Source organism: Brassica napus, chromosome A7 (assembly GCF_020379485.1).
Source record: "Brassica napus cultivar Da-Ae chromosome A7, Da-Ae, whole genome shotgun sequence".
Taxonomy (NCBI): domain Eukaryota; kingdom Viridiplantae; phylum Streptophyta; class Magnoliopsida; order Brassicales; family Brassicaceae; genus Brassica; species Brassica napus.
Genome location: NC_063440.1, coordinates 4,917,976 through 4,942,831, shown reverse-complemented (window position 1 = coordinate 4,942,831; position 24,856 = coordinate 4,917,976). Strand labels below are relative to the sequence as shown.

The window sequence follows — 24,856 nt, the reverse complement described above, 5'->3', positions numbered from 1 at the left end:
ACAGCACGCTCAACAAGATCAGCAAGCCTATGAAACTCTACTGCCTCAAGTCTGCTCCTGATATATGGGTTAAGTCCTCGAAGGAACTTACGGATAATCATCATCTCGTCCTCCCGACCATAGTGGACATACTTCCTGAGACGGGTGAACACTGCGTCATACTTCCTAACAGATAATCCTCCCTGAACTAGCTCCATGAATTTAATCTCCAATCGATTACGGGCTTCCGGTGGGAAGTACTTTCGAACGAACGCTGTATAGAAGTCAGCCCAACTCAGATTGAATTCTCTAAAGTTCCCCTCTACGCATAACCACCAACTGATGGCGTCCTTCTCCAGATAGTAAACAGCCACGTCCTTCTTGAATTCTACCGGACAACGGGTTGCAGCAAAGTTCTGCTCGAGATTGTGCAGCCATGCATCAGCTTCAAAGGGATCAATACCTCCCTGGTAACGCTTCGTCCCCAAGTTCTTCATAATCATGACTATCTTCAGAAAGTCCGGATGAGAAGTGGTAGGTACTGGAGCTGGCTGAGCACGCTGTGCTTCACGCTGTGCATTCAATGCTTGATGTTGCAAATTCACCATCTCAGCCATCAGTTCTAGAAGTGCTATTATAGCTGGATCGGTTGGCGCTGGTTGAGGTTGTGCTGCCGGAATAGGTGCGGCAGGGGCTGGTGGAATATGAGCGGCAGGAGATGCAGGAGCTGCGTAATGATCTCCATGCACTGGACTATCGTGTACCACATCCACCTCGATGTCCATAAAATACGGGTCTGGAGACAATTGCATGTGCACCGGTGTCTGATTATATGACCCTTCAGACGGGTCAGTCTCAAAGCTAGATCCCAAAGGTGTAGCATCAAAGCTAGGAGGCGGAAGTGGTGTCGGAGTAGATGGCGGCGAAGAGTCTGAAGATGATGAAATTGAAATTGGGAGGTTTGGACCTCCACGGCGTCCAAAGAGTGCTCTTCTCGGTGGCATCTGCAACGAAAGATCATGGTAAGTTTCTACCCAGGTCTATCTATTTCTATAAGAAGGAACAAACCAGCATATCCTAATTATCCTTGCGACACATTTTTGACTCGAAAATTATTTGCAACAAGTCCCATTCAAGCATCGTATAACCATGCTCTTATACTACCTTTGTGACACCCCCGATCATAGATAACCGGAAATGACACGGTCGATGTTCCCTGATGGTCGACCCGAGGTTCTCGAAATAAATCCGATCGCCTTAGACCAACAACCAAAGAACACAGACACTCCTATCGGTTATTACTCTAGGCTTTTCAACCCGATAAAGCAATATTCGATAGTTAGTTCGTCCCGGACAAGGACTAATATCATATGAGATCTCGTGATGTATAAACACCTTTTATACATTATTTATTTACTTTAAACATCTTAAAAAGTGTTATAGTTTTATCCTATGGCATATTGCCCAACAACGTTTTAAGTAAATATATGTCAAAAGGTACGTTGCAAGGACAACAAAATACTACCGCTGGTTGGCCGTTCCTTCCGTCCAAAAAGTAAAGTGTCTCCCGCCTAAGGGTTACCTGCACACACAAATGAGTCATGAGCAATTAATTTACTCAGTGAATCTAGAATCACAACACAATCAATAATAAACCAAACAGTTATCAAATGCATATACATGATCATACAAGTACTAGTACTATACTTTAATATCGATCATCATTGTGAATTCTTATTTTAAACATCACTTCCACAACACCCGCCCGTTACAATATATATACTAGACCCGAGAAACCACTAAGGCTAACCGAGACTAGTGAGTTAGCATTACCATCATTGTCGAATGTCCGGTATGAACAATCCGACACTGCATCGTCATGCAGTACACGGTCTCCAGGGAGCTACCCCATCATCGTGTCTTCATGACCTTGTTTCGTTCGCAGGACCAAGTCACGGTAATGCGGGGGCTTTTAGGGATAGTAAATATAACAAGAGTTCACATGATTTTACTTCCATAATTATTCCAAACTTAATCCATAATTAATCCTTAATAAATCATAATTAATCCTTAATTAATCACTGATAAATCCTTAATTAAAACAAGATTAATCCTTAGTTAAACCAAGATTAATCCTTAGTTAAACCAATATTAGTCCTTAATTAAATCAAGATTAATCCTTAATTAAACCAAGATTAATCCTTAATCAAAACTATGATTATTTCATAGTTAAGATTAGTACTTGAGAACAAGTACTAAGATTAGGATTAACCTCACTTTAAAATTATTCTTTAAGTGTAAGTTTTACCATGAGTAAACACAACACCATTCTTAAATATTCAGACACTTTACTAACTTAATCAAGGACTCATTCATGATCTATCTCAACATCTCTCTAGACTCACCTAAAGAACAGTCTTGAAACTGGCTTGGACAAGACTTGAATTCCTCTTGAACAAGGCTGAAAGGACAGGATGGGACTAGCAACGCTCTGATCAAAACAGAGCAAGGTTTGGTTCAGAACATCAACAATCTGACAGTTCGGTTCAGGCTAAACTACTTAAATCAATTCAGTTCAAGCTCGGTTCGTCTCATACCAGATCAGATAAGTTCAGTTATATTCAGTTAACAACATTTCAGGACAAGATCAGACTGAGTTCAGTTTGATTTAAGTCCAATCAATCCATAACCGCTTAGCAAACTGTTTTAAGAGATGAATTCAAACTTAAACTAAACAAGAACTGAACTGTATCATAACTTATACCAAGATGTAAGGTAGCCATGAACTGTTCTGATCAGATACTGACTGAGGCTAGGAGACCAAAGCTTACCAAGACAAACCAAAGGACTAGATGGCCTCAGCTGATCCTCTTCTCCAAGGTAAGCTTGTGGCTGGACTGATCAAAGAGAAAGATCAAGGTCTGATCATGATCTGAACTCAACTAGGTCTAGGGTTTTATTTAAAAATCTCACCTTCTGATCTTTCTCAAGAACCAAACTGAGCTAGGGTTGAAGATTAGATCACCACCAATTTTTTCTTGATTTATTTTCCTGATTTTTCTCATTGATATTTCTGTTCTTCTTTCTCTCTTTCTCTCTGAAATTTTCTAGGTTTTTCTGTAGGTTTAAAAACGTGGGAAGCAGCTGGAGAAGAGTTTAATACAACCTGAGGTTACTTCATATGAGGGTTTAGCTCATAACCAAGCTTGGCTGAGAGCAGACAGCTGGCAACCTGTTTCATCATCAACACCATACTGTCCTTTCCCTCCCATGAAGCAGTTTCCAACCAATCATAAATAATTAAAGGAGGAAGCAAGCACACAGGAAGCTTGTGATTGTCATATGTCATTTATTGAAGAAGCTAAGTAAGCAGGCAGGTGCAAGTCAAGTGACTGAATACTGAACAAGCAGGCTGGTGGAAGACATGAGTCTGGTCCAAAATTAAATAGGCAGTTGGTTGATAATTTTAAATAATTTTGAACCAAATATTCCTTGTCTTTGTCTCTCGTCTTGTTCTCGGAAAGTCTCGTCCAGCTTAATAAAAATTCGATCAAAATATTTAAGACTCGGCCAAATTATCAAGTGAAGGTCTTTCGGCCACAAGACAGTCCCGTCGAGAAATTAATCTACCGGGTCAATTTTTATTTTTATTAATCATGGTCGAACCAACTAAAAACTGGTCGAGCGGGATTTTTCTCTACGAAAAATTTATTGGCTCGTGAGGGTTATTACAATACCTCTTCATCAGCTTGCAAAAAGGTCCTAAGATCCTCCCTATGCTGAAGCTCAGGGTGTAATGCTATCCAATTAACAAATATATCCAATGCTGCTCGCCTCATTTCAATAAACTCAGCAGTAAATCGAAATTTTTTCTGCCAAAAAAAAAAGTATTCATAAAACTTATTGTTCATTCATCACACTGTACTAAAGATGCCAAGAGAAGAATCTACAACCATGATGGTAATCAGAAACCTGTAACTGAGAACTAAACTGATTGAAAACTGATAGTCTGGGAACCAATCAATCAATCAACATAATTGGTAGAGACAAATGTAATATACATTAACCAAGCATATCTTTACCTTGGAGTTGAGAGCAGTGGAGTTAACCACAACCGAAGTATCAACAATGTTATCAGAGAACACACATAAATGGTAAAGACTGTTATGGGTGAGCTTAGAAGCCACATCATAGCTTCCCCTGTAACTCAGAGTTCTGAAAGTGAGACGAACACCAAGGCAGTAAAGACTCTTGGGCACTTCCTCAGCAGAATTCTGAGCATGCTTAGCACTCTTCTCTATAATAGAACTCTGATAGATGGTGTTTTATACATCTTGTATATATGCTTTTCAATTTGTTTTCAAGTCTTTATCGAGTCTTCCTAGTCCTTTTCGAGTCATTACAAGTCTGGAGTTGCATTGGATGGGAGATGAACCAGCTGGAACAAAAGAGGCAGAAAACAGTGCAATTTGGTGATTTTCACGCAGAACAATCTTTATGACTGTTCCGGATAGCAGAGCAATCCGAGTGACTGTTCCGGATAGCGGACCAACCCGAGTGCATGTTCCAGCGGCAGAGATTTTTAAGGAAACTACAACCTATTTCGGGATTTGCCCTAATATCTCTATTTTCTCTCCCAGCCGCCTGTGGCTTTGATATATCTTCTTTTTATGTTTCTTCTTATCATTCTACACTATTTCTTTGAGAAGAAACCATACTCTAGAACTCCATTGTTGGGATTTGCTACCTTGAAAAGAGAGACGGCTCCATCTCTCTCGTCTAGAGAAGATTACCCTGAACCCTCTTTTTGTTTTTGTTATTCTTATGCAGTATTATTCAGTATTGATGCTTGTGTTTTCTTGTGTCATGGCTGAGTAGTCGGCTAGCTAGTCTAGGGTATTAAACATGTGAGCTAAACATAGATAAGTGAATCATATTATTGTCTTCATTCATATCCATCCTTACTGCTTGCATTAAACTGGCCGCTTAATGTTAGATCCTAGGTTTAACCTGTTCATTAACCGTGTAATAGGTTGCTAGATCTGTTACGAATGAGCATTGCATCCCTAATCAGAGAAAGTAGATATTAGGGTGTTTTGTGAACATATCGGACTTGATCTCTATTGCTTGCTGTCGCATCTTGATCCAAACGAGAGTTTAGGTATCAAGATCGATCAGCATAGGGAGCAGTACCACGACAGTGGACTGTTTTACTTGAGTGATCCGAGTTCTAGACTTGCTCTTAATTAAACTTGAATAATTGTTTGGCTGACACTTGCTTAACACCCGATCAAACCACCCTAGGCTAGCATTTTTAATCATCTGAAAACCTTAAATCAATCGCTTACTTTATTGTTACGAAATCAAATTTAAAACCCCCATATTGTTTTAGCTTGATATTGATCTCATAAAGATAAAGTGTAATATTTGGTCTTTGTGGATTCGATCCTAAAGTGCTATATCGACATACCATTCGATTGTGGTAGTGTGCACATTAGGTTAATTGGTGTGTGTATACGCGTAATATCAAACTCATATGCCCTTCCAAAGACTGAATAATAGACTTGAGCCTCATGATCATAGTGGTACTGTCATAATGAAGCTGCTGAGCTTGGTAAAGCAAGACAGCCATGTCGCGGATAGTGGGTTCAGAGTCAAGAACCGTCTAGGGACGTATGGAAGAAGCAGCAGTGGAGAGAAGCAGCTGAGAGTTGCGGATCTGAGCGCTAAGGTCCCAAGCGAACTGAAGGTTTTTGCTTTCTTTAGCGATGACAACAAAGGCTTTAGCTAAAGCGAGCTGTTCGTTAACTTGGCGAGCAAAGGAGGTCGGGCTTAACATTTCTTCAGTCATGTTCATGCCTTCTACAAGCTTTTCGTCTTCTCGTATATGCTTTAGCTTCTTCTCCTAAAGCATGTAAAAACGAATTCAATCAAGCTCCAATCATCTTCTCCAATTTATTTGAATTTTGAATCTCAAAGAAAATCACTTTAGCAAACCCTTATGCGGTTCCAGTCTGTACTGAAAAAGATCATAACTTTCTTCCTCCCATCGTCAACCTCATCATCAGTCGGCGGCTTGATCACCAAAGGCTTAAACTGCTCGACGCGTTTCGAGCTCCCATAGCCGGTGAATCTTCACCAGACGAGCATGATGATGCAGCCGATGAGAATAGCTATGAAGGTGGATATAATCATCGCGAATTGACAATTCTCGATGAGCATATGGAGCTCAATCCGGCGGCGATGGACTCGTAAGTGGAGGCGTTCGCCAGGTCGGAGACGACGACTAGTTCTCCATCTCATTGGATTAGTTAGGGTATAATAGTTTTTTACCTATTATTATTTTAATGGTAAAATTGATTAAGGTAAAAATGAAATGTGGTATTAGGAAAGTGGTACTAGTGACAATTTCTCAAAATTCAATGTAAATATATGGTCTTATTAAAATTATAAATTAATAATTTTATATGTATACAGATTTTATACAAGTACTAACCTATTATCATAATATTCACAATGAAGTTATATTTATATTTTCTTAACACTTAATATATTTTTGATGAGATTTAGTAATGTTATACCTAAAAGCACATTAAATTTCTATGCAATATATAGTATATACACAAAATAATATAATAAAATTAACATAAATGTCAAATTTCAAAAAATAACAATTATTGAGGAAATATTTTTGTAAATCAATATCTCTATAAATTAATAAAAATTTAAAATCCCAACATTATTAATTTATAGAGGTTCTACTGTATGAACATAAAATTATTAATTTTTAAAAATGTAAGATCATATCAAGTTTTATTTACAAAATAGAATTAAATGTTTTAAATTTTAATTAATTTCAGTTTCATCTGCCATGAGAATAAATTATTTGATTTATTTTAATACCAAATAAGAACTTTGACTAAAAATAAGAAAATAAATAATTAAAACAAAAATATTATTAAATTAAATTAAATTTTAAATATAAAAATGATAAAAATATAAACTTATAATAGATTATAATAACAAAATAAAATTATAGTCTTACAATATTATATCAATAAATTTTTGATTCTCTGTTATCATTTTCTTTGACTAACATAGTACAAATTTTATCAGAATCTAAAGAATAACAAATCTTTTAGTTTATTAAAAAAATTATGAAAAATTAATGAAAATTTTTAGAAATATTATCAGTTTTTATGAATTTTACCGAGTTAACCAATGTTGGATCATTGGTTAATGTCGGTTTTTAGGTTTTATCAGATTTTTAATTAATGGTTGTTAAATCCGAACCGGATTATTTACGGGTCAATGATTTCCAGTTTGGCCGTGGATCCTGATTGGATTGTCCAAAACATAAAAAAATTAATAACGATGTTAGTTACGTAATAGTAATTGTAGTCACGGAAACCACAATATATATACTATTTTATAATTTCAGATATTTGAGTCTACGAGAAAAATAATAGTATATCAAAACTAAAATTTTGTAAATATGTTTATCCTGCTCAAAGCACATGTTTTAAGCTAGTTGTAATTATTTAGGAAAAATCAGGGTTAATTCAATTTTGTACTCTTGTTTTAATAGATTACTATATTTTTTAACCGCGCTACACGCAGATAAGATATTATATGTATTTTTCAATTCTAAAAAAATGATATATAATATTGTATTACATTATTTAAAGAATATAAAATAATACGACATAACATAAATATATTTTTTAAATTTTCTTTGTGGAAATTATTATGTTGTTTGATTGTTGTACTTGATTCACATATTCGTATAGTTATTTGTGATAGATGAATAACTATATTTTTATTATCAGTATATAATATATGTTTATTATATAATATAAGAAAAATAAAATTATTTACTTTTAAAACAAACTTGTTTAATGTTGGGACTCGGTTATAGACATATCATATTCGAATGAGATATTTTTACAGTTATCAATCTTCTTAACAGTCGAGAAACAAATCTGAATATCAAAACAATATCTCATACGATCTCTTTGTGGAATAACTGCTCTGAAGAAATTGAATTTAGGCATAAAAAAGACTGGAAATGGATGTGCAGATGTGTTATCTAAGTCAGCTTTACAAAATACTATTAATAGTTCATATATCATTTATATTCATCCTATTTTTTTGTCCATCCTTTCTTAAACATCTTGAAATAACTGATGCTAATTAATAATAAACTTCGGGCAGGCAAAATAAATCAAATTTGTCTAATTATCGCTTAATTTGTCTAACTGATATATATGTATTTCTCAATTCTAAAAAAAATAATGTATAATATTATATTACATTATTTAAGGAATATAAAATAAGATTACCTAACATAAATATATTTTTTAAATTTTCTTTGTGGAAATCATTATGTTGTTTGATTTTTTTTTTTTTTTGACAGCAAACGGCTCTTCTATTACTCAAACTTGAGGTGATCTGGGAAGCCAGGCCGGAATAGAACAACCAATAAAACATAATGATCTATGAAAAGAACGTGCATTTCTAGCTAGCGCATCCGCAATCTCATTCTGCGTCCTCGGAATATAGGTAATCTTGAAGTCTGAAAAACACAACCGAAGAGTTTGAATGTTTTCCAGCTCAGTTGAGAAGTTGGGCCATTCTTGTGGCTGCTCCATCAGTGCTATCAGATCCTTGCAGTCCGTCCCAAACTCTTGACAAGTCGAGTGTTGTATCATGCTCTCCATTGCCCACTTTAAAGCTTCCAGTTCCGAGTGTAACGATGTCTCTCTCCTCCTTAAATTCCTTGACCCCATGAGTTGTATCTTCCCCATTGCATCCTTCCAGACCCATCCTATTCCACTAAATTGAGCTGTGGAAGTCCATGAACCATCCACCATGCAGATATTCCCCAAGCTTAAGACTTGTGGTTCTTCAATAGTCTGTACAATTGGCACAACCGGCACAGAGTCTCTTGCATTGTACCAAGCTTGGCACTCACTCTCTGCATACCTGACTAGCTCCAATGGATCTCTGTCTATGCCTCTAAACAACTTATCATTCCTAGCTTTCCAGATATACCAGATTATCCAAGGATAAGGGTCCCTGTCCTCTTCTGGCTCCAGAATATCATTCTTCCTCCAAAAGAGGAAGTCCATATTAGCATAAATACTCGATACAGGAAACATTCCAGAGCTTGATGGTGTTGATGATAACTCCCATGCTTGTAAGGCCGGTGGACACTCAAAGATAGCATGAGTGACAGTCTCTTCTGGCGCTCCACATCTTGGGCAATAATTGTCACATCTCATGTTGCGTCGTACCAGATTTCTTGTTACGGCTATCTGTCCAGATATTAGTTGCCATATAAGATGGCGGATCTTTTGTGGCGCGTTCACCTTCCAAGAAAAGGCTTGAAGTTTTTTGATGCTTGGCTGTAGAACTTCTAACTCCCCTTCCTCTCTCATCAAGTTTGTCGCAACCCAATATCCCGATTTGACAGTGTATTGTCCAGTCTTTGTGTGGCTCCAGCAAAATGTATCACGTCGATGAGTAGGACTAATGGCCAAACTCTGAATCATCGGGATGTCTTCTTGAGCTACATATTGCTCCAGTAGTCGGGTGTCCCACTCTTTGGTAACCGGATTAATAAGGCTGCTTACAAGCATCTTAGGATTCACTGCTGGAACTCGGGCTCTCGCCGGCCTAGCTGGCATCGTAGGGATCCAAGGATCTTCCCACACATTAATCTCGTACCCTGAGTGCACCTTACTCCTAATTCCCAGAAGCAATAACTTCCTCGCGGCAGATATGCTTGTCCATACATAGGATGGAGTATCTACATTGCCCATTCGCAACGGCGAGCTGAGACGGTAATATCTTCCTCAGAGAACTCTCGCTACTAGTGAATCCGGAAATTGCACAAGTCGCCATAGCTGCTTTGCTAGAAGAGCTAGATTAAATTCATGGATCATACGGAAACCAATTCCTCCCTCTTCTCTAGGCGCACACATCTTTTCCCATTTTGTCCAGTGAACTCCTCTTTTCAGAGGATTCGAGCTCCACCAGAACTGTGCAATGGCACTTGCTAGGTTCTCACATATCTCCAACGGAAGCAGAAAGCTGGAAATGATATAGGTCGGGAGAGCTAACAGAATCGATTTAATCAAAACCTCCTTCCCACCCTTAGATAACCATCTACCAGTCCAGCCATTCACTCTATGTAGAAGCTTTTCCTTGAGGAAGGCAAATAATTTGCACTTTGAGCCACTAATATCCTCTGGGATTCCTAGATATGAGCCCATCCCACCTTCATTTTGTATACCAAGAGTGTCCTTGATCTGCTGCCTAACATTCGCTGGAACCCTTTTACCAAAGAGTAATGAGGATTTGTCAAAGTTAATGCGTTGACCTGATGCTTTCTCATATTTCCTTACTACTTTCATAACTTCTTCACATTCACGGGGCTCCGCCTTACAGAAGAAAAGGCTATCATCAGCAAAGAGAAGGTGGGATACCGAGGGACAAGCGCGAGCAGCTCTCATCCCTGTTATCTTCCCTCGATTCTCTGCTTGATTAAGAAGGCTAACGAGCGCTTCCGTGCATAGAATAAATATGAAAGGAGACAAATGATCTCCTTGTCGTAAACCTCTCCCTGGGACTATGTTTCCCCTTGGTTCACCATTCATGAGGACTTTATACTTGACCGAAGTAATGCAACGCATAATCCAGTCAATCCACATCTCGGAAAAACCCATCTTTCGCATGACTGCTTCAATGAATGACCATTCCATCCTATCATATGCTTTACTCATATCAGTCTTTATGGCCATCCGTTTAACCCTTCCTCCCGGCTTGGTTCTCAAAGCATGGAACATCTCCTGAGCTATCATGATATTATCCGTGATCTGTCTACCAGCAACGAAGGCTGACTGGGTCTCTGATATTCTCTGAGGGAGAACTTTCTTCAATCTTTGGCATAAGACCTTAGATATTATCTTGTAGCTGACATTACATAGACTAATAGGTCTAAATTTTGTCATCTCATTCGGCTTTGTCGTCTTAGGGATTAAACAAATATTCGTATCATTAAGGCCCTGTGCCATTGTTCCGTCAAAAAGGAATTGATTAACCATACGAGTTAAATCATCTTTGACAATATCCCAGAACTTTTGATAAAAGAGAGCTGTCATTCCATCTGGTCTTGGAGCTTTTTCAGGATGCATAGCGAATAACGCTAATTTTACCTCCCATTCAGTTAGTGGGGCTGTGAGGTCGGCATTTATTGATCCTGTGATCGTAGTTGGAACCTCTGATAGTGCCTCCGCTATATCCTCTGGGTCGGAGGATTCAAATATTTGCCTAAAATAACTAGTAGCAATGGCTACTAGCCCCTCCTCATCCTCCACTATATTTCCATTCTCATCCAGGAGTTGTGTTATCCTATTCCTTGCTCTTCTTTGCTTCACCAGCGCATGAAAATATTTTGAATTCCTATCGCCCTCTCTTAACCAAAGAACCCTACTTTTCTGTCTCCAAAACATCTCTTCTGCCTTAAGAGCAGCAGATAGTTCCTTCAGAGCTTCAGATATTTCCTCAGTAGTGGCATTATCATCCAAATACAGTCCCTCCACCTTTTCCTTTAGCTCCTCAACTTGCTTTGCCGAATTCACATTGTTTTGTCTCCTCCATTGACTCAGTGCTTTCCTACAGCTAGCAATATGCTCCATTATATTCGCATCCGGTGGCAAATCCTCTGACTTCCAAAATGACATTCCTTAGTTCCTCATTATCCATCCACCGCTTATCAAATTTAAATTTTTTCTTTCTCCTGATTGGCTTTGTGAGAATATCCGCAAGGATCGGACGATGATCCGATCCCCACAGCCTAAGGTACTTAGTCGCGGTGTGGGGGAACTTTTCATGCCAATCCTCATTACCCACCGCTCTATCCAATCTGCATCTAACAGTTATTCCCCTTGATATTTTCCCCACCCATGAAAGCTTATTCCCCGTAAATGGAAATTCCAGCATTCCACAGTGGCTTAACATCTGTTTGAAAGGTAAGAAAGAGCTATCAGATCGCTTTCTCCCTCCCTCTTTCTCGCTGTGATCCGTTATCTCATTAAAATCACCTATCATGAACCAAGGTCCATTTCGTGTGGTTGAAAAACGCGTAGGACGTTCCCATACTTGTTCCCTACGTTCTAAAACAGGGTCTCCATAAACAAACGTCATAAAGACTTTTATTCCATCAATGACTGCTTCAATGTCAATCATTCTGTTATTTGAAAATAAAACATTAACTTGAAATTCATCCATAAACAAAAGAGCTAAACCTCCGCTAAGACCAAGTGGCTCAACGGTAAACAAATGATCAAATCCTAAGTCGGCCTGTATGTTTTGCAACAATGGCCTCCTGTTCTTCGTCTCAGAAAGAAACACAAGTCCTGGGTGATGCTTCCGACACATCTCCGTAAGGCGTCGAACTGTGAGGTCGTTTCCAATCCCTCGACAGTTCCAACTGAGTGTCTTCATTGATAACGGTGGGATGAGGTTTTGGACCTCATCGAACCATCACCTTTGGACCCGTGTGACTCTTTTTTTTGTGCCTGAACGGTATCGGCCCGACTTGTCAACTCTCTCTGATGCTAGTGAACCAGTCCGAGCCGTTCTTTTACTTGGAGAGCCCCGACAGAGGATCTCAAACTTACGACTTGAACTACCCAACGGGGCACTTCTCCTGATGCCGAGTCTCTTGTGCTTCGCCTTCTTTTTTTCATCAGCATTAGCACGCTCAGCGTTCAATAGCGCGTCCCCTTCCATCTCCATGAGCTCATCGCCCAATAGATCATCCTCATTAGCATTCGTATCCATTAAGCCGCTATCCTGTTGATCGACAAGGTCCATGTCACTTAAGGCTCCGATAATCTGATCATCCTCGGTGCCTTTTGCTTGTGGAGAAAACGTGAGAAGCCTTGCATCTGCTACTTCGTCAACCCTGCCCCGAACTGTCACATTTTCTGAAGATCTAACACGCGACGGAGTGACAATTGCACTGGCCAGCTTCCTAGTACCAGATGTGTCCTCTTTATTTCCCTCCCGACTCGAGAGATCACCACCAGAGTTCAAAGGATCATGAGATCCCGCGCCTAAGAAATGTTCATATGGAACAATCTCATTCCTCTTGTTAGCCACTCCATTACCATTCTGATCAGAATCTGTTGCATTATTAAGTTTTGGTTTAACTCGCCACGACCGTCCGTCATTGCGATCATACGGCCCCGTACGAGCACGTCCACCACCATACCTGTCGCTCCTCTTGAACTCATCTTTGCGCCTGATGATCCTACCCGCGTGACCTCTTTCACTTCGATCCTTCCCCCAAGAACGGGAGTAGTTGTTGTTACTCTCGCCTAGCCTATTACGCAGATCCGGTCTGGCCTCATACTCTTGCGAATTGCGAGTATACATCTCCCTTTTCATCAGCGAAGACTGATGATAGTTACGGTCATTACCGTGAGTATCACGAGCACTTTGTCGAACAGGTAACTGCACGCGATTGAAAACATCTGATCGCTCCAGTGAGGGTTGTGTGACCTCGATGGAGGGACAATATCCTTTCTCATGTGAGAGCAGACCACAAATGTTGCAATGCTTGAAGAGCTTATCATACTTAATCTCTATCGTGACCTCATCTCCTTCATATTCAACCTTTCGGGAAAACTTCAAAGGCCGTCGTGTGTCAACATCAATGAGCATACGTCCTTCCGTAAGCTCAATAGTATCAACATGACCAATTCGACGACCTATGTTCTTGAGGTTCGTGTCTGTCCACAGATGGAGAGGGAACACGATCAACTGAACCCAAAAAGGGATGATCCACGGGTAGTCGTCATGGACGATTGGCTCCCAACGAACCAGCACAAACATACAAAAGTTATAATGGAAAGGCCCCTTCGCCATGACGTAGTTAAGATCCTCCACGTTCGAAAAATTAAACAAAAACTTCCCGTTCCCTAGGTCACTAGACGTGATTCTCTCTGCGAGGCCCCATTGTGCAGGCATCGTCTGAAGTAGCTTCTCGACGTTCTGCTTCTTCGGGTTTAGAACCTTCCCGATCAAGGTCAAGCCAAGCTCCTTGATGACAAAAGAATCATCTCGATCCACCAACTTTATTGGCGCATCATCATCTTCATACAGGATCCCCTTGCCTTTGATATCCGCATGATGCGACGACTTCATACGAAACGATGATCCCATGTTACCGTCTCTACAGCTTGGTCGGAGGCTCAGCAAGGACTGAGTGTTGAATTATGACCACTTGAGATCTCAGCAAAGGCTAAGATTTATCAGAAACACCACCGAAAGAATTTGATCGTATGGTAGATCAGTCAAACACACCAAAGAGTATGTTGACGTATACGATCAGAGATGATAGTGTGTTTCGTGGGGGATACGTCAGTAACCTTCCTCTTCCGTTGCTGCGAATCCAAAGAGGCCACAAGGAGTGTGGATAGTCTCCCTTGTGCCGGAGAAGAAGCTGTCGGGAACGTGTTGAAACTGGAGCGCCGGCGAGATCAATCAGATCTGGAAATCGCCATCCCTGTCGCTTCACATATTGTTTGATAGTGTTGTTTGATTGTTGTACTTGATTCACATATTTGCATATATATTTGTGATAGATGAATAACTATATTTTTATTATCAGTAAGTAATGTATATTTATTATATAATATAAGAAAAATGAAATTATTTACTTTTAAACAAAGTTGTCTCATGTTGGGGATTCGGTTATAGACATATAATATTCGAAGGAGACATTTTTACAGTTATCAATCTTCTTAACAGTCAAGAAACAAATCTGAATATCAAACCAATATCTCATACGATCTCTTTGTAGAATAATTGCTTTGAAGAAATTGAATTTAGGCATAAAAAAGTACTGGAAAGGATGTGCAGATGTGTTATCTAAGTCAGCTTTACAAAATACTACTATTCATAGTTCATATATCATTTAAGTCCATCATTTCTTAAACATCTTGAAATAACTGATGCTAATTAATAATAAACTTTTGGCTGGCAAAAAAAATCAAATTTGACTAATTATCGCTTAAATATTTTATTAATATTGTCTAAGAAGCTTTCAATTGATATCATAGTTTAATTTTTATTAGTTTTTTTTTTGTTAATTTTAGAGTTTTTTGTATTTAAGATTTTTTTCCATTTAAGCTTATATTTCTTTCACATAATATATATATATATATATATAATGTCATATAAATTACCATCATATCAGTTTTACTTATTTATTATTTTATTTTTAATGAAAATACACTTTTTAAATAATTTAATTTAAAATAAAATTATATATTAATTTGTTGTATTCTAACAATTTGATTTATTTAATTAATTTGCTTTGGTGGATAACTTAAAAAGTTTTCATATGAATCGGGGAAAGCAAGCTTATGTTGTTATATTATATTTATTTGTGTATATGGAATCTATATATAATGGTAGTGTAATTAAGAAAGAACATTAATTTTTTGTAACTTCAAACAAAAAGATACATTATTACAATTTGAAATTAATTAAAATTGAATAAAATGGTAATTAAATAAATCTAATTGTTTTTTATCTTGTTTAGTCACTTATTTTCTTTTCTTACAAAACAAAGTATCGGAGTCTTGAAAGTTTAATACATATTATTGTAAATGTACATAAGAGTTTGTGATTACATATTTAGTGATTATTGTATATGTGTCTAAGAAAGTTTCAATGGCTTATTGGTATATGTTCTATATTTATGTCATATTAATCCGGGTTTGATCATTTCGTTTGTATTGTTTTTTTATTTTTTTACGAAAAAATAAATGAGATGACATGACAACTTCAGACTCTCTGATTATCTGATTAGATGATTTTTGTGCTTACGTGAACACTCGAGGAGCTGATTTTGTTTGTGTGTCGTATTCTCCATGATTTTAGATATTTTTTCTTAATATATAATTTAAAAGAATTGTATATTAATAACAATAGATTATAAGTTATATTAGCTAATTGATTATAAACCAATATGAAAAAAATATCAAAATAAAAACACATATTTTTAAAAATAAATAAGATAATTCTTATATACATATATATTGTTGTTATCTGGAAATATTTTTATTATAAAACATTAAGATATAGAACCATTTATAATTAAATATTAATATATAAAAAATATTGCTAATATATAAGTGCTTGAAAATAAATTATCACAATAATAAACATATATATTTTGATGGAAATATTTATCATATATATATTTATATATATTTGATGTTTGATTTAAACTTTTTGTTAAATCATTAATAATTATTTATTATATTTGTTTTTTGAATTAATAAGACATAAACCAAAAATTATTCGTAAGAAGATAATGCCCATATGTGCGGACAAATCATCTAATTAAATTGTAATTATTTAGAAAAAGTCAGGATTAATTCAATTTTGTACTCTTATTTTAATAGATTAGAAATGAGAAAATGGCTAACCGAGTTAAAAATTTCAAAATAAATTGACATTCGGTTCAATTATCTTTCATCGTTTACAACTCTCCAAACCAAAAAAAAATAAATAGACATTCGGTTCAATTATGTTCCTCGTTTACAGCTCTCCAAACCAAAAAGTAGGCAAAGAGAGATAAATTACAGAATATCCCCAGAGAACATAATCTGACGAAGACATTTTCTGGTCAATTCGAAGAAGAAGGTATATGTACAATCCATTTCACGCTCAGATCCTCGTTTCTTCTCTCGATTCAATTCTTAATTTTCTGAATCTCATCTTCTTAAATCCGTTTGTTATTAGTTACTGTTCAAGATTCCCCGAATGTTCTTCCTTGGCTTCGAATATCAGTAGGGTTCCGGATTCCGATTTGACTTTGATTTCTGTCGAAATCTGCTGCGTTTCAAACATGGATCATAATCTAGATGAGAACGAGAGCCTAAGGGCTCGGGTTATACAACTCGAGCATGGTACGTTTCCTCAAATTCTTCTCTAAATCTCTTGTTTGCTCTTCGAGGCTTATAACAACTGTTTAACACTAATTGTTTTATTACCAGAGCGTAATGAACTACAGAAAGATATTGAACAGTTGTGCATGCAACAAGCTGGACCTAGCATTCTTGGTGTGGCTACTCGGATGCATTTCCAGAGGTGTATCTCTGGTTCTACTTTGATTTCTAAGTTTGTTAGTCAGCTCATTGAAAGATACCTTTTTTTGGATTATACTCTATTAGGACAGCTAGCTTGGAGCAGGAGATAGAGGCCTTAAAAATGAAGTTGGCTAATTGCTCAAGGGAGAAACACAATCTTCAAGAGGAACTTACAGAAGCTTACCGGGTCAAAGTGCGTATTCTTTTAAGTTTCTTAATTAAATTGTTTTGGATTTTCAGAATGTTCCTCACAAACTGTCTCTTCAGGCTCAGTTAGCAGATTTACATGCTGGAGAAGTAGCAAAGGTTTTTTTTTAAAAAAATTTTAAATCAGCTTTATTTGGTAGAAACACATCCTCCTTACATCTAAATATTCTCTCTCTTTCAGAATATGGAAGCAGAGAAGCAGGTTAGGTTTTTCCAGGGCTCGGTGGCAGCTGCTTTTTCTGAAAGGGATCAATCAGTTATGGAGGTATGAGAGAATTCCATCTCTGTCTAATGGGAAAAGGCAAATTTTATTTCAATTTTTTTTTCTCCTTTTAGTCTACTTTTTGATGTTGCCCTGAATTTAACTAGGCTGAGAAAGCTAAAGAGAAAGCTGAAAGGATGTCAGAGAAACTTAGTGAAATTGAAATGCGGTAATTGTGATCCTGTTCCCTTTCCCTTTCCATTGAAAAGAGGGTTATCTTATCCTTTAAAGAAGTGTTGTTCTGAATCTCTTTAAAAGCCTTGTTCTAAGCGGTGCGTCTGAATGTGAACAGACATACAAATTACATTATGCTTTCCCCTAGCCTTGTCTTACTTATATATCTCGCCCTTGTTTGGTCCATGGTAATCGTAAGACAGGTTAGAAGAACTCAGCTCCGATTGTCTCGTACAGAAGAGACTAAATGACACTTTGCAAGCTGACGTGGCAAAACTTGAAGAACAGACTAAAGTCTATGCAGAGGTAATTACCCCCGTTCTTGTATAAATACTATAATTTATGCCCAACAGTCTTTAACGTTTTCTTCTTAGAGTCCACAGCTTCCAATCTTTATAGTTTACCTCCCTATTAATCTATCACGTTTTTTAACTTTATGATCCTGGTCTTTCTCTCTCTCACTGTTCAGGTGATTGAGAAGTTCTATGATATTCGTAAAGCTTCGCTCTGTGAGTCCCTTGAAGTGAATTTGCATGACAAGTGTGCAAGTTTATTGGATGATCCTAAAGAATCATGGACTTTTAATGATCCCTCAACATCAGAATATGTAGTAAGTTTCTGAAAACATCTCTTACCCTTTTCTGCATACTATCTCTAAGCTAAGCTACTTATTTCGCCATTTGAGTGTTGGCATTCTACCATTGGCTGCTAAAGTTGGCTCCCATAGTTTTTCTTAATTAGTACCTCTGGATATCAGTAAAATGAGTTTTATGGAAAAAGATCGGATAAGGTTGTTATATTTGTATGATCTCCAAAAAGTACAGATAATAAACGTCAAAAATTAGTGTTTACCAAAGTTGTAGGAGCCTGGTTTGTATGGTTTGAGAATAAAGTTAGTGTTTTAACCAAACATCTAAATAAATTTTCCAATATCAGTTCTTGTGACTTTGTAAATCAGGAGTGACTTTAAATCAGGATTCAGGAGTGACTTTTGTTTTTGGATTACTGAGAACCTTGATAATGTATTTGAATGCAAAGGCAATCTTTATAATAGATTCTACTGTACTTATTCTGAATCTAGGATAAGTAGATCATTCAAAGGAAATGTAAGTGTACACTTCGGCAAATAAAAAAAGATGGGAAGTGTTACAAGAAATATGTGTGTGCTTAGTTATAGCATAGTTATGTCACAAAGCATTATTTGTTAGATTACTGCGGTTGTTTGTTGTTTCTCTCTGCTATTTGAACAACTCTAATCAGACAGGCTGCGCTTGAAGGAGAGTTGGGGAATGTTAAGAAGACTGTGGATAATCTTAAAAGTAAACTACGAGTTGTATGTACCCTTTCGTTCCTCATCTGTTCTTCTTCAATAACTATGAAACTAGATACAGCATTCACTAACGTGTGACATTTGTTACACCACCAGGGCTTAGAAATTGAGAATCATTTGAAGAAGAGGGTTCATGCCTTGGAAAAGAAGAATGTGGGTACTTAATGCATTATAATTATTGCGTAAAATTATTTGCGGTGTCAGTCAGTATTAACTTCCTTACAGATTGTTGCAGATGGGCTGATTGTCGATGGAATTGCAGATGTGCGCCATCATCATTCTCAATTGAGGGACTACATCATTAATTTACTTAATGAGGAAGGACTATACATTAAATCGATTTTCGAAGATCTAGAGGAAAAACTTAAACTTCGTTCATCGGAAATACAGAATGTAGTGCCACTGCAACATGATTTGAAGCCAGATGAATCTGAATGCCGGGATGTGCATATAACCACAGCTGTTGATTCTTGCCAAGTAATTAAGGTCTAATTGCCGGAAGATATTTACATCAGCTTATGAATCGTCAAGATTTTTGTTGTAATAGCGTTTCTCTTCCTAATGCAGCATGAGGAACCTAGTTTTGGTAAAATCACCGCTGAAAGTAGAGCTGATGCATCTGAAGCCCTTGCACAAGCATTACAAGAGAAGGTTATATTCATTTCTTAGTGATAAAAGCAATATACTATTTTACTATCGACCCATGATGTATTAGTCTACAGTGATTTCCATCGGCCCTTTTTTTGCTGACAATCAGCATCCAATAGCATGCTTTATCTTATATAACGTAAAGTGGTTCGAGCTGTATTTGAGACTTGATGATTATTCTCTTTCAATTATCATGATTTTTGTTGTAATGGCGTTTCTCTTCTGAATGCAGCTTCAGGAACCTATTTTCACCAAAATCGCCGCTGAAAGTAGAGCTGATGCATCTGAAGCCTTTGCACAAGCACTACAAGAGAAGGTTATTCTCATTATAAAATAAATAATTACTTTCCATGATACACTTGTGAGAAGATTCATAACGACATTGTATCTCATGATGAATGTTGATTAGTATTCAATGCATAATGGAAGAAACAATCATTTGGTCTCTTTTGTTCCTTTATGCTGTCATACTGTGTGTTTTTATCATCTTTTCGGATATTGTTAGGTTGGAGCTCTTTTACTTTTATCACAGCAGGAAGAAAGATATTTACATGAAGAAAATATCAATGCAGCTCTCCAACGGAAAGTAGATGAGCTTCAAAGGAATGTCTTGCAGGTCTCTTCTTCCTTCATTTAAGTAGTTTCAAGGTGTTGAAATGAAAAAAAAATTGGCGTGTTTGACTCAGTTCTGAAACATGTTGAATATTATTGTAGGTTACAAACGAAAAGGTGAGAACCCTTATGGAGTTAGCACGACTACGACAGGAATATCAGTCGCTAAAAGAGTACGATACCATCTTATACTTATCATTTTTTAATCTATCAGAGTTGTCCTAGTTTTCTTTTGCTGGTGATTACATGTTCGTCTTAGACAACTATCTTTATCATTGACTGTTTCGGCTACTTGAATTATATAGTAGTGTGTGCCAATAATGTAGACGACCAGAAGGTTAGGGAATTGCACGTTCTGCAAATGCTCTAGGCAGACTTTCGAAATTAGTTTGCCTCTATCTTCTGTTTCAAAGTCAGTGATTTGCTATTGTAATGCTGTTTACTCGTACCTCCCATAGTAGTGACAATTCTCGGTGATGATAATAGAGCCAGAAAAGTTATTTGTGTTGTATATATAAATACTTTATATAGAGTATAAATGAAACGTCCCTCTAAAAACCCATATCCTTTTCAGCAAAATGAGTGGTACAAGAGATGGAGAAGCAACGGAGAAAAGTGGCGGTATGGTTATGAGCAATGAGAAAGAGGGAAGACTAAAGAATATGTGGAAGAAGTCTTACATAAATCGTTGGATTGACCCAAGTTCAAGAGAAGGCGGAAGTCACTCGAACACTGAAGCAGATAATGCTGGTAACATTGATTATGCTAGGTTTGTCATCCTACTTTACATTGGCAATGTGGAGTCTTTTGTCTGATCATACTGTGAAGAATCTGTGATCAAAAACGCTATTGTTTTGGCAGAATGAAAGTAGAATACGCAGCTGTAAAAGAGAGCCTCGAAAGCATGGGGCACTTGACTACTTCAATCCGCAGGCTTCGTCTAGCGCTCTTGAAGGTAATTTCAGCACCGAGTTTTCGGTTCCTTCTTGTTGTGTCAAATTTATAGTTGTTCCTATTGTATAGGTAAAGGAGACGAATGATACTGAAACAGCTGCGAGAACTTGCGAAGTAGCGATTTCCAACATCCTTGTGGAGGCAACCCATTTAAAGACTGCCCTTGGCATCTCCATACCCATTAGCTGGTCGGCTGAATCAGACATGGAATCAGTTGCTGATGGTGAATCAAGCTGTGATAAGACGGATTCTGTTTCTGCTGCAGGGTTTGAGATGGTGGAGCTTGTTATTCTAGCAGCCGAGATACTGAAAGAACAACACAACTGAGACTCATTCTTTAGTTTCCATACAGGCATTGTGAGTTGGATACGTGCATATGATTTATGGAGAAACTTATCATAAATTTCGAATCTTTATTAGTCGTCAGGTTGGTTTAATACTGTGTATTCCATGAGAATATAATTTTGATTGGGTTGTTGTTTTTCAGCATTCTAATAAGAAGAGAAATAATACATTGTATAGTCCCTTTGATGGGATGATCCGCAGTGATATGGTTCGGTATTCAAACATCAAGTTCAAGTTGAACCACTTGGAGTTGACCCGTCTCCGTAGTTACCTCCAAGCTGAAGGTAGTGGAGAAGTTCTTCATCGATGGATTAGTTACAGTAACTGTGTAATGTCCATGCAGCAAGGAAACCTCTGGAGAAAAGCCAATAATTCGACTTTGTTCTTCATCATTATGTTCGTGGTATTCAACAGGAATCTCTGCAGGTTCCTGTTGCCACTCTTGGAGCAGCTTGTCAATGAGATCTCCTGCTTCTGTGTTGTTGAAATCATTGTCCGCAAGAGTTAACTTGTTGAAACCTGACATCTCAGGCCCCGCATATAAGATTATGCCTTGGACTGCAGGATGCGAGTAAGCTTCTCTCAGAACCTCCTCCATGTATTTAACCTATCACAAAAACAGGACCATGGCTTGCATGTTATGTTATGTAAGTTAAGCTCAAAAGCCAAACTAGCCCAAGTGTGAATCGCATGTATTACCTGATCCGGGCACTTGGGCATATCAACCTCCGTAAGCCAAACTGGAAAACCCAGTGAGCCTAACGTATCTAAAGCAGATCTCATGTAAGGCAAGTTAGGCTGTGCTGGAACAAAGTGAGCTTGTGCTCCAATCCCTCCTTTGATATTCATGTTTCCTGGGTACGAAACAATCTCTTCCATCTTATTCTTCACGTTGATCGGGCTCCCAACTCCTTCTTTTGCATACTCTACGGTGTTGTACTCGTTTATGAACAATGGTATATCAGGATCAATCTTAGAGGCCAAAGAGTAGATCATAGCTGAAGCGTTTTAACATTTTTACCAAAAAAAAAAAAAAAAAAATGTCCTCGTAATAGCTGTAATGCAAATTCTCATTAATCACATCCCATCCAATTAACCTCCCTTTATATCTCTTCATAACTGAGTTCATTCTGTTGAGAGTCACATTTTTAAGATCGTCAGGATCAGTTATCGACTTAACCCAAATTGGCTGCCATTTCTTGTCGTCCCACAAAACCGTATGTCCCTTGACAAGAACCTTGTTTTCCTCCGCAAGCTGCATCATTGCATCAGCCAATGTGTAGTTCTCTTGTCCTCTCACTTCCTCAGTTGTATACCATTTCATTTCATTTGTGAAGGAAGTTAATCTAAACCGTGACACAAACCATTCTCTATAGCTATCACTTTCCAAGATTCGGTAGTTCATAGCACAGCCAAGGAGGAACGATGGTCTGATCTGTTTTATGGAAATCAATGATCCTTCTACTGTACTTTTGTTCTGAAAACTCACTTGAAATCTCACTTTGCTCTTTCGAATCTGCGTTCCACAAAAATAGTCAAAAACTCAGGTTTATTTCAAAAATACTAATCACTTTTATCTTCACTTTTAATAAAGGGTAAAAAACACTTATATAATCTAGACTTAAGATTTAGAGTTGAGGATGGTGGGATATAGTTTTTGAAATGTGAAATTTAGGATTTTAATAAATATATTAATAAACACTTAAAAATATATATATAATTTTTTTTTAAATAGTTTCAAACACTATTTTGGATTTTCAAAGAATTTTTTTTTAAAAAATAAAAAAAAAAATTCGAAAAAAAGAAATTCAAAAAAAAAATTTATAAAAAAGTTCAAATTTAAAAAAAAGTATAATTCAAAAACATAATTTTTTTTATTGTTTATTTATTTAACTAATAATTTATTATATATATAGATAACAAGGATATAACAATTTTTTTACCACTTAATGAAAAATGTATTTTTGAAAATGTCTCTTTAGTAGTGGTAAAGATGAAAAGTGGTACTATGAAAGTGGTAAATATAAAATATCCATTTTAAAATCTAGTTTTTGTGTTTGTGTTTTCATTTTATTTTATTACCTTTTCAATGACTTGGTCTTGTTGGAGTCTCCAGTGTGTTTTGTTGAACCGTTGCAACCTCACGTTTTGTACATTTATCTCTGCGGCCGCTGAGCCATCACTCTGGTTTGTGTAGTAAACCCCTGCTTTAGTCATGAGATTCTACAAATAATGACACAATTATATACAATTTTACCTTGAAGAGAATGTCGACAGGGGCCGAGACATTGACGATAAAACCGCCTTTAAGCAAAGACCAGCATCCTTTCTTCGCTATAACTTGACCTCCATCAACGTATCTGACATTTTTTCCCCTCAAAGTTATTCTCACTGCTCTCTCCTTCTCATTCCTCAACTTTACCCAAGCTGGATCACATCAATTCAAGAATATCAAATGATAACTTACTGCACACGAAACAAACCAAAATTTTTTTTTTACCAGATATGCTGTATATGCCCCCTTTCTGAAGATTAACTCTCTCTACTACTTTTCCGTTTTCTCCATTTTCTTTGATCTTCAATTCTTGGAATCCTTCTCCAGTGTTTATAGTTTGTGGAAGCTCCATGAGGCACTTCTCATGATTTTACAGAGATTAAAACATTGTATTTTCTTGAAAATATATAGTTTTATAGAGTTTTAGTTATGTACCTCTGATTTTAGAGAATGATCGTAGGAGAAAGGATGCATGGAGAGCCCTGGACCCAGAAAAAGAAGAATAGAGATAAAAACCACGAAGTGGAAAACGCCATTGTTGAATCTCTTCATCTTTTCTTGTGACAAGTACACAATACCCAAATAGATTATCCCTATATAAAGACTCCTTTGAGGACTACAATAAAAAAATTATAAATTAATAATGTTGCAACTATGATATTTTATTTATTTATAAAGTTATTAATTTTGAGAAATTTTAAAGATTATATATTTGAAGTATATTTTAATAAAAATTAAGAAGAAGAATTGATTAATTTAAAGTATATATATATTGATTAAGTTTACTAAAATTTTGGTTGGTTTTATTCGGTTATTTGGTTTATATAAATATGTACATTAAATATATATCAACTTTAGGAATAACATAAAAAATAACATCCAAATATTTTAAAATG

General features: G+C 36.8%; 1 protein-coding gene and 1 pseudogene across 3 annotated transcripts; one reads left to right on the top strand and one right to left on the bottom strand.

Annotated features, from left to right (window-relative positions):
- The first annotated feature begins 16,571 nt into the window (after positions 1-16,571).
- LOC106371588 (myosin heavy chain, clone 203) lies at positions 16,572-21,854 on the top strand. Of its 3 annotated transcripts, none has more exons than XM_013811672.3 (19): positions 16,572-16,707; positions 16,807-16,973; positions 17,061-17,154; positions 17,238-17,346; positions 17,421-17,459; positions 17,542-17,625; positions 17,730-17,791; positions 18,000-18,102; positions 18,266-18,406; positions 19,061-19,129; positions 19,223-19,279; positions 19,352-19,603; positions 19,694-19,777; positions 20,007-20,090; positions 20,280-20,390; positions 20,489-20,559; positions 20,961-21,155; positions 21,248-21,341; positions 21,410-21,854. In XM_013811672.3, the coding sequence occupies exons 2-19, from the start codon at positions 16,913-16,915 to the stop codon at positions 21,665-21,667; spliced, it is 1,968 nt and encodes a 655-aa protein (XP_013667126.2). In that variant the 5' UTR covers positions 16,572-16,707; positions 16,807-16,912; the 3' UTR covers positions 21,668-21,854. The 3 variants fall into 3 exon arrangements, with proteins under 3 accessions (XP_013667126.2, XP_013667125.2, XP_013667124.2); XM_013811671.3 differs by having other exon boundaries at positions 19,352-19,612; positions 21,416-21,854; XM_013811670.3 differs by having other exon boundaries at positions 19,352-19,612.
- On the bottom strand, positions 21,840-24,557 carry LOC106371589 (annotated as a pseudogene).
- Between the last annotated feature and the right edge of the window lie 299 nt (positions 24,558-24,856).